A 14,128-nucleotide genomic window follows, 5' to 3' on the forward strand; every position below is an offset into this window, starting at 1 on the left:
AGAAGGAATCAAAATGGGGGCAGAGGTAGTGAAGGAATGTGAATTTCTATTTCAGTTACACTGAGGCTTAAAGTGAGGAAAGAGAACTTAGGGGTTGTGTCAAAGGTTTAATAAAAAAAGGGAAATTTTCAGGAGATGCTCATACACACTAAGGAATGGTAAAAAAAAACAACAACCAAGGAATAATGTACAAAATTTAGTTGAGTATTGAGAAAACAAAAATATTGGCCACACATGATTCATGTCACTTTTAAGAAATAGGTTGAAGACGTTAAAATAGTTATAGTTTTTCTCTAACTTGTGATTCTGAAAATGGTTCACAAACAAATCATCGTATTTATTTGACTGTAGTCAAATCAGAAGATTTGAAATTAGTCAAGATTTGGAATGGTAGCTATAATGGAACTAGACAGGATTCTCAAGTGGAAAGATATAATAAAGTACAGGTTGAACATCTCTTATCCAAAATACTTTGAACCAGAAATATTCTGAACTTCTGGGTGTTTTTTTAATACCTGTATTTGCATATATATATATATATAGAGAGAGAGAGAGAGAGAGAGAGAGAGAGGGAGGGAGGGAGGGAGAGATTAAAGAGTGAGACCCAAACCTAATCATGAAAATAAAGTATGATGTGTACAAGTATATAATCCTGTACACAAAGCTTGAATGTAAGTTCATACAATGTATTTGTAACATCTGAATGAAACAATATTTGTGTACATTGAACCATCAGAAAGTAAAGGTGTCACTATCACAGTCACCCATGTGGACAATAGTGAAATATTTCATATTTTGGAATTCTGATATGGGATGCTCAATCTGTATTAAAGTCAAGGTCATCCTTGGTGTATTATTATTAATATAGAAGTGGAGAGTTAAGGTGCAAGTGGGACAGTTTATGTAGGACTTGGAAAACACAGGAAGTTAGCACAGGTGTTTAGGGAAGAACATTAAAAGTTAGAAGGTCAAGTGAGGCCTGTCATTGTGTCTCATTACCTTCTCAGGCATGTTTGGTGAAAATAAGAGAAGAGGGCCTTCTCAATGGCGGCTTCTAGGAAAGCCGCCATTGGTGGTGGCGGCTCTCTTCTTCCACTCCTTTCATCAGGAAGTGAAGACTTTTCTATTAAGGCATTTAGAAAATGACCAACAAGCTTTTAATGGTATGCTGTTTGGTGGATATTTATATTTTGTGTTTCAGCTCATTTTAAATACTTTAAACACTATCTAGATGGTTTAAATGTTTTAGAATAATACACACATGCAGATCCTGTCTGATTTTGGAAGCTAAGTAGAGTGAGCACTGGTTAGTTTTTTGATTGGATACATGGACAAATATCAGGTACTGTAAGTTATATTGCAGTGGAGGAATTGGCAAAACTGAGTTTTCATTGCCTGTAAAAACCCTGTGAAATTCATGAGGTTGCCATCGGTCAACAGGCAGCTTGAAGGCACACACACAAATGAATGATATAATTGAAAGAAAGATGAATGATTTTGATGTCACTTTTATGGACATAGTTATAGTTAAAGTGAGGAAAACTAAAAATGAGAGCGAAGAACATAGCCAAGATGAGAGATTACTAGGCCTTAACCAGGAATAGGGGATGGAGAAGAATGGGCATACTTTACAATGTTACACAGGCAAAAGCTAACAAGTTTTAGCAATGGATAAATACTGGAAGTAAATGAAAAAGATAATAAAATAACGGCTTTGCAGAGATTTAACCCAGTATAAAATGTTTATCCACAAACTCGCTCTCATTTATGCTGAAAGCAATTTTTTTTAGAATGGAGGCAATGGTCAACTTCTCTTACAAGTAGAATCTGTTATTTTTATTCATAGCAACAATGATTGTTTATATATCCTGGGATTGACCTGTAATAAAACGGCTCATGTTGCCAAGTGTCACTGACTCCAGTGAAATTTTGCTAGGCTGCTGGCTGAAGAAGAGGAAAAATTGAAGCAACTGATGAAGTTGAAGGAAGAGCAAGAAGAATACATCATCAAGACTCAGCATGAAAAGCTGGTCCTGAAGCAAGAGATGGAAAATAAGAGCAAATTTCTGGAAGATGCCCAACAGCAGCTAGAAGAAGTGAGATTTAACAGAGAGAGAATGGACCAGGATGTTATGGTGAGTGGAAGTGAAGGTGTCTCCTCTTCACTTTTTCTTGTGGAACTAGTTACTCAAGGGCCACTGTCCCCATAGAAACCAGCTATGTATCCTCTTTCAGCTTTTCTCTCCAATTGCTGGATACACAAAATGTAAAATTGGGAAATGATTGAGGTGCATGCCTTAAAAATGATTCTAGTCAATATCCCAATTGCTAATATTAGCATGAATAGCAAGCTTTCAGAGAACTCCTAGAAGACTCAGAATGCTTTTATTTACTTATGCAAGACTTGCCTGATTAGGTTGTTTCATTTCACATACATATTGTTAGGTTTTGATAAAAAGTTGTTGGAACATATTGAAGTGCTCATATTATTTGTAGTGTAGGAATGCCTCCCTATTCATTCCATGGTATTTCAGCCTCTGGTGTCAAATTTTCTGTTGAAGAAGTAATGCAGATGAACACATCTACTTTGTTAACTCACCAATTGTCATCTCACCAATCTTGCTCTTATTTTTATCGTGGTGGTAAAGGGGTCCAAAGGCCATCTCACGTAACCTCGTACCCAAAGCCAAATCCTCATTCTTCTGCTTCATACAATCATCAGATTACCCAGGGCAATTCAAATCAAAGAAACCCACTAGTAGATAGTAATTATGCCATAGAGAGATGGCCCCATAGATATTGTTCCAATCTGAGCAGAGCTTTGGATGATGCTACAAGGGGACATAATGTCTTGAATGCTGCTTCATAGGCATTCCTGAAGCTATGGTTCCCAGCAAACAGTTGTAATTGCTTGCATTGATGTTGCAATTCTGTCCACAAGTTTTTATTGAGGGCTCAAAGAAGCTTAAAGAAATTCAGTTCCTCACTGTTTCAGTCTAATGCAAATGCTCTACAAGAAGCTAACTTTAAAAAAATACTCCTCCAAGTAAAGAAATCCAAATCTGCTGTATCATCTTTAAAACTGCCCAAGTACCTTACTGTGATTATCATCCATGTTGAGATATTAAGCAGTACAGTTAGTGACCTTTAGCAAAAGATTATTGAACTGAGGTATCATTCTGAAAATTTTGAAACTTTGACACTAGTGTATATTTAAAGAGAGCTATCTGGGGTTTTGTAATCACTGCCCAAAAAATTATTAAAGGATTATCAAAACTATGAGATTGTTCAGTGGCTTTTGCTTAGGACTGTGATGTGAGCAGAAGAATCCTAGTTCGTGTGTGTGTGTGTTTGTGTGTGTGTGCATGTGGTCAAATTGTTCATTTAATTAACTATATTAGGATCAGAGTAAAAAGAATTCCCCATTTCCTTGATTTTTAGATGACGTACACTTGTCACATGGGCATTTTCTTAAAATGAGACTTTGTTTTATCTGCTTTCCACTCACATTTCTCTCATGTGTTTAACAATTTTTCAATTTGCTGACTGATTAATCGAGATACATTTCTCATCAGCATTTTAAAACTGAGTAGTTTTATTATCATTTATTACCATGTATACTCATGTACAAGTTGACTTCGTGTAGAGGTTGAGGGCAGTCGAGGGTACACTTGTCACATGGACATTTTCTTAAAATGAGACTTTGTTTTATCTGCTGTTCACTCACATTTCTCTCATGTGTTTAACAATTTTTCAATTTGCTTACTGATTAATCGAGATACATTTCTTATCAGCATTTTAAAATAGTAGTTTTATTACAATTTAATACCATGAATACTCATGTACAAGTTGATTTCGTGTATAAGTTGAGGGCAGCTTTTGGGGAGAAAACTATACATTTTGATATGACCTGTGGATAAGTTGAGGGTCATTATGTGGAGAGGAGAAAGTATCAGCATTTCCTCAGGGGGCTAGTAGCCTATAGTAGTTACCACTGCCATTTTCCAACCCAGGCATTCATAAAAGCCAGAAGCAGCACCCTTTTGGAGAGAGTAGAGGGAGTTGGTGCATTTAGGTTTTCCCAAAATGAACTAAGCTCTCACCTTTCATCACTCTACTCAGTAGTGTACTTTAACGCTGCACTCTTTTTCACTGGGTGTTAAAGTATGGTATTCACATTGACACATGGTTTTTGGGGGTGGGTGGGTTATTTTTTTAAACTAAAAATAGTGTATATAGTAAACACTGCAGTCTTGCTATTGATTTTAAGATGCCTTCTCAATGGTGCAATATAGAAAATTAATCTCTTTTCAGTAGACACAATTACTATAGTTGGCAGTTGGTTTGGGGTTTATCATCCTTTGTAACTCATGTATTTAATGAATGCAATGCCTTTTAGATGCTTGAAAGTGCTATTATACTTGTCAAGCAGAGCTATTCTTTACTCCTATAGTACTCTTTTCCTGTTCTATTGCAGCTGGCCCAGCGGAAACTCCAACAAGCCAGTACCAATGTAAAGCACTGGAATGTGCAGATGAATCGACTAATGCACCCCATTACACCAGGAGGTAAATGACAAATCTGAAACAAATATATGCAGCTAAATATGAAGTGGTCATCGCTAGTTATTTCTCTCATGGTTTCAAACTTGCAAGCTAAACATATTGTATCTGGTAGCTATTTGTCTACTAGTGAATAATCTGATGTTATAGAAATAGATAGTTATGGTTCTTTTGATCTTCTGCTAAGTGTGCACAGAGTTCAGATCCCTCTGGGGTTTATGACCACCATTGTTTTTAAGATCTTTTGTCTTCTTATACAAATACAAATGTCCTTATTGAATTGGACTGATTAAGACATTCCAACGTGATGGCTTGTGTTCTGTGCTATTATTTATTATCCCTGCTGGGATACAGGTCACAGTAGGCAGAATATAATTGTAGAATATACATATGTGTACACACACAGAGAATTTGTTGTAGTTATGGTAATTAGTGCATGCATAACAAAGGTTTTCAAAATATTTTTAAAAAGACTTCCATTCTTTTAACCAATTCTTCTGTTCTGTACTGTTATTTATTTCTAGAGAAGCGTACCACAGTGACCACTGGAGGGTTCTCTGGCTTTAGTCCTGCACTTCTTTCCAGGAGAGATTCCTCTCTCAAACTGAAACAGAATTTGGAAAAGAAGAAATCTGATGCTATAAAAAATGAGGGGAAGGAAAATATAAATGGAGAGATTGAAAAACAGCAGCCAGTGCCTGAAGAGGATGATCCTACCTCAAAAATCCTCTGATTAGCAACAGGACAGAGGCAAGCCTACTTGTTTAAATATAGAGACCAAGTAGTAAACATCGTAACAGCTTAGCAATAACTATAGTGCCTATATATTTGAAAACTGGACAGATGTAAAGACTACATAGGAAAGACAATACAGGGATTGCGGTGATGATTCTGCTCTTTTGAGCCAAGGGCTACACGGACAACATGCTTATAGTATATTAGACATATATCTGATGTATTTGGACAAAATGGAGCCCTCCTTTAAAAAATCCATGCCTCACTCATACAGAACGATTGGATTACAGCTCTCCCTTGACATACCCAGTCCCGTTTGGCAGATGGAGGAACGTCGTGATCACATTGACTGCACCAAACTATGCTATTACTTGCATGAGGAATTCCTAACAGCTGCTGTTGCTGGTAACCACTGCTGCAATATGTCAAGATGCCTGTTTGTCTTTATAAATTGTAAAATATACCTTTATATATATATATATATATATATATATATATTGCTTTGAGATATAAAAAGACTGGATCCTGTTCTTTTGGGGTCAATACTGTTAATTTTCTGCCTTAGAGCTCTCATTAATCTTTTTTCCCCCTTGAACAAAAGGAAAAAAAAACATTGCTGAATAGAAGATATCCAAGAATTAACATTTATACTGGATTCGGAAAATACTTTGTGCCTGACGTAAAATTTGAGTAGGATATGGAAAAGTTACTTTTCTCAGCAATAATTCCTCAAATTCCCAGCCAGTGTCTTGGAATTGTTGCGACCAAAAATAATTTTTCCAAGCTCTGCAAACTTTTCTCAATTTTTTTTGAGACTGGAAGCTTAAAATAAGTGGCTGTAGAAGGATGGATACTTAGTTGGCTGTACTAAGTGGCTAAGTAGCATATAATATGCATTTTACATTGAACTTTTTTATTTTTCATTAGAAGACTTTGTGAATATGTCCATATGTGTATTTTTTATTTTTATTTTAGGAGCCAAAGTACTTAGAAGAGAGGGTGCTTGGAGGAGTCGGCATAACTTTTTGGAGATGGGCTATGAACACTGTGACTTTGATGGGGTCAGAGGTGTACAAACATTATCCTAAGAAGAGTTTCACAGGAAAAAACACTGTACATAGAATCTTCAAAGATAGTAGCAGAAATGAAAATAGAATAGCAAAGTGAACAAGGAGAAGGAAGGCATCATAATAGTTAAGAGCTTGTGAGGGAAGGAAAAAGGATTCCATGTTATGGTGCAAAATTACAGCATCTTTAATTAAATTGCAAAGATCTAAACATTTTAATGCCATAACTTCACAGTGTTGTAATGTGAACCTAACCTCATCTCATCAGAAATAAATCCCATTGACTCTAATGGGGTTATTCTCTAGTAAGTGTGCTTATGACTGAAGTCTAAGGATGCTTCTTAGACAAGCCTTTTATCATGGAATCACTGTGTCTCATTAATGGAATTTTAGTGTGGGCGGGTCCACACATTGTTGTCTTTTGTTTACAGCCCAAAATATTTGTGTAACACAATAATCTGCTGAAAGGGGAAAGATGGAATAATTGCATGGCGTGTGTTTTGACTTGTAGCACTAGAAGTTTTTCATTTAGAAAGTAATCTAGGAGTCTGGCAGATAAAAACAAAGTGGTATTAGAGAGCTGTTGCTACTTGTGTGTAGGCTCATTCTTTTCTGACACCGCTATGAATATTAAACAGGCTTTACGGGGCTTTGAAGCACTAAAAAAAGTCCAGAAAACCTGTTCAACCAGGAATGGTAGTGGGATTACATCCAAATTATAAACAATTACAGATCTGACTCAGAGCACTTGGGAGAAATAAATCATTGGGAACAGATGGCATACCAATAGAGCTGCTTCAATCTGCAGAGACAGAGTCTAATTTAGTTCTAATTAAAATCTATCAACAAATAATGGAAAACAAAACAATGAGCTACAGATCAGAAATTGTTAATATAAATTTCAGTTGTCAGGAAAGGGTACCAGGGTTTGCAACAACCACATGACCTTTGCATTCATTAGGAAAGAAAGAAGCACTAGGGATCATATTGCAAATATATGTTAGATGGTAGAGCACACTAAGAATTTTTTTGAAAAATCAGCATGTGTTTTATAGATTATAAAAAAACTTTTGAATGTGTAGATCATGGAAAACTATGGACTGCTCATAAAGAAATGGATGTGCCACAACATTTGGTTGTTCTGATATGTAACCTGGACTCAGTCCAAGATGCTTGAGAAAATCAGAATGGTTTTCAATTGAAAAGCAGGCCACACATTTAATCGCCGTATCTGTTTAACTTGTACTCTGAACATATCATATGTAAAGCAGGATTAGATTTAGAAGAGGAGGTGTGAAAACTGGAGGGAGGAAATCAGTAATTTAAGATATGCAGATGACACCATACTATTAGCAGAAAATAGAAACTATTTGCAATTATTAGACATGACCTTGAAGTGTAAAAATATATCATGGAATAGCAAAGTGAGGATTGTCCATGACATTTCTATGTATGTTTGTAAAATCTAATAAGAAGCAAATGCAATTCATTTGAAATGTGGTGTGGGAAAAGATTTCTATGGACATTGTGAACAACTACAAAAGACCGATAACTGGATCCAAGAATGAATCAGGCCAAGATGACTAAATTGAGACTGTTGTATTTTGGACTGTGTGGTCTTGAGATTTCTTCCAACTCTAATTTTATGACCCCATCATGAATAGAAATGATTCAGTAGAAACAACAATAATGCTTGTTAAGGCAGAAGGCAGTTGGTAAAGAAGACTGCATTACTGATGGATAGAATCATGTAAGCAACACCCCAGAGTTTTCAAGACCAGAGTAGGGCTGTTGATGATAGAGTGACACGAGGGGGGGGGGTGTCTCATTTATGGTGTCACTGTACATGGAAGTCATATTGGTGGCAGCTAACAACAAAGAGATTGGACATGTGACATTCAGCTCTTAAAATACCATCTCTGGCTCTAATAAAATTCAGTTTAAAGAAGAGAATACCTCAAAGGAGCTAGATCTCATCTGATTTTGGAAGCTAGCTAGCTAGGGTCAGAGACCTCAGTGAATACCAATGAATGCCGTAGGCTACATTTCAGAGGAAAGAACTGGCAAAACTACTCCATGCCTAAGAAAACCCTACAAAATTCAGGGATCACCATAAGTCATCATGTGACTTGAAAAAAATCAGACTTTTTTTCCCTTCTCAGGAAATGAAGTTGAACACATCTTCCTTTCTACAGTATTTTGTGTTCTCAGAGAATGTGGAACTTCTGAAAGTTCTGCTGAAATTTCTCTGAGCAAAGCTGCAGCCTTTCTCATAATTTCTGGTTCCACTAATGTTCACTGGAGAAGAAACTCCTTGTGTCAGCACTAGCTACAACTTTCTGCTGATGACATTTTCTGCTAGAAAACCACAGAGCTACTTGTTCTATAACCACTTACCCAGTTGATTGCGGAAACACTTTTTAAGTCACACCTATCCTTTCAGAACAATCTTCGGAAATTCAAAATACTAAAACATATCAATACATATTAGATGGGAAATGGGACAGTTACTATATTTTCCCTGACTTTTTGTGTTTTTAAACTCTCCAGGTCATTGTGTGCCACAATCAATCTGCTAGTATTTAAGGTACTTGTGGACCCTTTTTATTGTAACATCACCTGACCCAATTGGTGAGATGAGACTACTGATTATTTGGATTCCTTCCCTGCAGAAAGGATAATTAGAAACAATAAAAGAGAGAGTGTACTTTCTTAATTTGCTTCAACTTTTCTACAGTACACAATGCTTGTGCTCCATCAGAAGGGAGGGGGAAGACAGAAAATTATTGGAGTCAAATAATATACCGATAGAAGTTAAATTGTGTTAGGTTGGTAAATCACAATGTAAAGCTAAGGTATTGGCCAGCACTTTCCCAGAAGTAGAATCAAATTCAATTTACACTTTTAATGCCTGGAAGTTTTTATTTTGTTTTTAAATAATCTTTATTGTGATTTTCACCATAACAATGAAAGAGGGGGAACAATCGGTGTGATAGAAAGATTGGAAAATTGATAGATTGGTATGCAGACATGGGGGGGGGGGGAAGAAAGAAAATAATTTTTTTAAAAGGGTGAGGTCCATTAGTGGCTTCTGTTCAGTCCGCAGAGGGAGTGTCCTAAGTTTTACACATCTTCATTTGGTCTCTCATTCATTTTTTGTTCAATTTAGTTCCTAATGCCAATGCCTGGAAGTTTTTAAAAGTGTGCCCGGGTTGAAAAAAAAAGAATAGTAGATCCCAGTTTTCCAGAGAGAGAATCATGATTGTCACATGTAACAAGATAAATGTTCTTACTCAATGTTTAGTTTGGAGAAAAGTAGGCTGCTGTCAGGGGACATGATAGCCGTGTTCAAATAATTGAAAGGAGGTTCAATTGAGGAAAGTTTTCTGCTGCTACAGAAACTAGGACGTGAAGCCATGAATTCAAGCTGCAAGGGGAACATTCCACTTAAACATGAGGAAGAACTTGCTGACGGTAAGAGCTGTTCTGTAGTGGAATATGATGCCTTGGAATGTGATGGACTCTTTTTCTGCAGCAGAGACTGGATGGCTATCTGTCAGGAGTGTTTCAATTGGGTATTCCTGCACAGCAGCGGGCTGAACTGGGTGGCCCTCGTGGTCGATTATATAATTTCCACCATCTGATTACAGAAGGTAGAGGCACCAGGCAGATAAAATGAATGAGCATGGAGAGGGTAATTTGCTTGTGTATTCTGTTGAGTCTTCATCATTTTCTAAAACCAAAAGATGCATTGGCAATTTTAGTTGGACATGAACATAAAATATTTTGTAATATATAACCCAATCACACCCTCCTTCTGAGACTGCAAACTGCTTTAACATCTGTTTGCCCCACCTTTCCTGAGTTATATTTCAAAGTCTAGACTCATTAAGAAACACCTACATCTTCTATTCAGTCTCTGATCTCACCCATCAGGTGTTACTTCAGGCAAAGCCATAGTGTTAGGTCCGTTCGCAATTAGCGAGACAGCCAGACTCCACTAACAATGCATGTATGTTTTTCACTGCTGTTCCTGAATCTGATGCAATAATCTCCAAAATTACATACACTTTAAAATCTTTTGTGAACATGTCAGTTGGATTATTAAGAGCTGAAATTCTTTTAGGCAGTTCAACATCAGTTGCCTCCATTAAGAACATGCAGCTAATTGGATCACATTCCCACACAGAACCCCAATGACCATAGTCTAATATCAATTTGATAATACTGCGTTTGGATTTGCAGGATAGTTTATAATAAAAAATTCAAACAGACTATAGTGAGCTGGTATAGACAACGTGCTCAGGAAAACAGACCGTCTTCTGAGATTAATATTTAGAATATAAACTAATATGTACAACATTACATACGATTTTGAGGGGGGGAAAATTCTGTCTAGCTGCTAAAATGTTGCTATAAATGTTACCATCTTATCCTGTTGCTCTTCTTTCCAAGATTTCACCCCCAACAAATAGGTAAAAGAAAAAAGCCACGAATGCAAGTCCACTATAATATGTTTATGTCTAGGTGATTGCCACTGTACCATGCAAATATTCTCTAGATGAGCCACTCATAAGACTTCAAATATTTATGGAAATTAATAAATATATTAAGAAGTGAGTGCATCTAATACGTATACTCATATCTAGTCATAAATGTCAAATACTGCACAGATAGAAACATGACTAATAGCTGTGCCTGAGTATCCATCAGAGTTCAGTGTATACATATTTTTGCAAACTATTTATATAAACACAAAGGTAAATTGTCAGTAGTCATGTACATTTTTCCTTGTTAATTAATGCTGAAGGTTTTTCTCCAAAGTTTAAAGCTATGATGCATTACAACTATGATCCTTCCACAATTCCTAACAGCTGGTAAGATCACTGGGATTTCTGGGAGTTGAAGTCCAAATCACCTGGAGGACCAGAGGTTGGGAACCACTGCAAGCTTGAAGACTAAAAGGCACCATCCTTTCAGCTTCTTCATAAATTCAGTAAAGATATCATTTAATTTGAGCCAGGAAAGGCTAGGCAATGCATAGTATCCAGTATTATTTATTATTTATTATATTTATTTATTTACTTTACTTGTATACCGCTCTTCTCAGCCATTAGGCGACTCAGAGCGGTTAACAACCAGTATCAGCAATACAGTACAAAATCATGATCATTTAAAACAGTAATATCAATCAATTAACATCAATATCAATACAACAGTACAGAAAACAACAATCCATCACGTCTCATCAATAGAATCAGCATCCGATCTTGTTGTCCATTAATCCATATTCCAGTAATCAATCAACTGTACTGCTTAGTTGAAAGCCTGTTCGAAGAGCCATTAAAATGATGTGATTTTGGTTACAGATTTCTTTGTGCAGTGCTATCAGTATGGAATTACCAAAGGCAATGCCTCGCCAGATTTTGGACATGATAGAATAGGGAATTACTCATCAATATGTTTCTTTGAAAAATGCTTGTTAGATCATTTCGTTTTGTTTGGGTGGCTGCTAAGGGATACCCAAAACGGGTAGAAACCAGTTTTCCTTCGTGTCTGGATAAGGAAGAAATTATGTAGGTGTGTTTTTACAAAGAGAGATTGCAGTTTGAGTCTGAGACTCAAAGTTGAACCAAGGCTAAGTGATCATTTTAGGGTGTTGGTTCTCTTCCTGCAGTAGTGGTTCTCATCCCTTCTTTGGTCAAACACTTCCTTGTGCTTGTATATAATCTTCAAAGTAGCTGAAACTGAAGTGTGTGTGTGTGTGCGTGCACAAGTAGTTCATGGACCTTCTGAAGCTTACTAGATCCATAGACCACAGATCAAAAACTCCTGTTCTATGTGATATAAGAAAAGGGGGGTATATGCTGGCATGTTAAAATTGTGCTTGCACTCATGACCAAAGATTAATAAGTCCTCAGTGACCCCTTCCAAAGGAAAACATGGTTAAAACTGCCCCCAAAGTATTTCAACACTTGGAAAAATGGGGTGAGCACAACAATATTAAACATCAGCCATGTGCCCCTGAACATGCACAGACTCTGATGTTTTCATATGGAATATGTACGACAGAAATTAAAGCCAAACACTGTCCTTTTTGTAAATCAGTAGTTTTGAACTCTCTGAAAACACCTACACCGCATAATAATAATCATCATCATCTTTATACCCCACCCCATCTTCCCGAAGGGACTCGGGGCAGCTTCAACAATCAACAGATACAGAAAAGCAATAGGCAATAAACAACAATAAACAATTATCACTTCATACAATTAAAACCACAATAAATAATAATAAACTTTATTTATTACTAGCCGTCCCTTGCCATGTGTTGCTGTTGCCCAGTCTGGTGATCTGGAAAATAAAGTAAAAGTTGATTTCTAATATATCTAATTTCTTTATTCTTGTGGGTAAACAGTATTTCTTGTTGTTTCTTTGTCAGTGTTGATGTGGAGAGTGTCTGGTTTGCCTACTCTGGAACATGCAACATATAATACTCCTTTACGGGTCCCTTTCAAATCTATGATACGATATCTCTCTGTGTGTGAATCATATATATCTATATGACTTGATGGCTCTTTGTCAGGAGGGCTTTGATTACATTTTCTTGCCCTGGTGAAGGGAGTTGGACTGGATGGCCTTGAGTATTTTTCATTGGTCATGGGGGTTCTGTGGGAAGTTTGCCCCTATTCTGTCGTTCGTGGGATTCTGAATACTCTTTGATTGTAGGTGAACTATAAATCCCAGTAACTACAACTCCCAAATGTCAAGGTCTTTTACCCCAAACTCTATCTGTGTTCATATTTGGGCAAATGGAGTATACGTGCCAAATTTGGTCCAGATCCATCATTGTTTGAGTCCACAGTGCTGTTTGGATGTAGGTGAACTACAACTCCCAAACTCAAGGTCAATGCCCACCAAACCCTTCTAGTGTTTTCTGTTAGTCAGGGGAGTCCTGTGTGCCAAGTTTGGTTCAATTCCATCATTGGTGAAGTTCAGAATGCTCTTTTGATTGTAGGGGAACTATAAATCCCTGTAACTACAACTCCCAAATGTCAAGTCTATTTCCCCCAAACTCCATGTGTGTGCATATTTGGGCATTTGGAACATTCATGCCAAGTTTGGTCCAGATCCATCATTGTTTGAGTCCACAGTGCTGTCTGGATGTAGGTGAACTACAACTCCCAAACTCAAGGTCAATGCCCACCAAACCCTTCTAGTGTTTTCTGTTGGTCGTGGGAGTCCTGTATGCCATGTTTGGTTCAATTCCATCATTGGTGGAGTTCAGAATACTCTCTGATTATAGGTGAACTATAAATCCCAGCTACTACAACTCCCAAATGACAAAATCAATTTTTTTGAGTGAAGGACATACATTGGGTTGTTAGGTGTCTTGTGTCCAAATTTGGTGTCCATTCGTCCAGTGGTTTTTGAGTTCTGTTAATCCCACAAACGAACATTACATTTTTATTTATATATATGAATGAGGAAATTGTATTTTCTCTTAGACCTGTGCATGCCAAGACCTGTATTTCTGCAATGTTCAGAGGGTATCCCAAAACTTGTAGACGCCCCTTCAGCCACCCACGTGGAGGATCCTGGAATGTTTCGGATTTCCGGAGGGAGGTGGGGGCAAAAAACCAAGAACCGCTCACCTCACCGTCTTGTTTGGGTCGCGCTGTGTCTCCGTCCAGGGCACTCCTGAAAGGGGTGGGGGCGGGCTTGGGCCGTCGTCGTGGCGATATGCTAATACCGCGCCCCCGC

At 37.3% G+C, this 14,128-nt stretch overlaps 1 protein-coding gene and 1 long non-coding RNA gene across 3 annotated transcripts in view; one reads left to right on the forward strand and one right to left on the reverse strand.

Annotated features, from left to right (window-relative positions):
- DEF6 (DEF6 guanine nucleotide exchange factor) overlaps positions 1-7,971 on the forward strand; it is a 70,273-nt gene extending 62,302 nt beyond the window's left edge. The window contains exons 9-11 of the mRNA XM_060773089.2: positions 1,937-2,135; positions 4,478-4,568; positions 5,087-7,971. Coding sequence (XP_060629072.2) covers positions 1,937-2,135; positions 4,478-4,568; positions 5,087-5,295 — 499 coding nt within the window. The 3' untranslated portion in view covers positions 5,296-7,971. The remainder of the gene's footprint in view (positions 1-1,936; positions 2,136-4,477; positions 4,569-5,086) is intronic.
- Positions 7,972-9,236: 1,265 nt separating this feature from the next.
- On the reverse strand, positions 9,237-14,089 carry LOC137096997 (uncharacterized). Of its 2 annotated transcripts, XR_010909884.1 has the most exons (3): positions 14,020-14,089; positions 12,676-12,718; positions 9,237-10,097 (listed from the first exon to the last, which is right to left on the reverse strand). It is a non-coding gene; the product is annotated as an uncharacterized lncRNA (long non-coding RNA). The 2 variants fall into 2 exon arrangements; XR_010909883.1 differs by lacking the exon at positions 9,237-10,097 and having other exon boundaries at positions 11,406-12,718.
- Between the last annotated feature and the right edge of the window lie 39 nt (positions 14,090-14,128).

Source organism: Anolis sagrei, chromosome 4 (genome assembly GCF_037176765.1).
Source record: "Anolis sagrei isolate rAnoSag1 chromosome 4, rAnoSag1.mat, whole genome shotgun sequence".
Taxonomy (NCBI): domain Eukaryota; kingdom Metazoa; phylum Chordata; class Lepidosauria; order Squamata; family Dactyloidae; genus Anolis; species Anolis sagrei.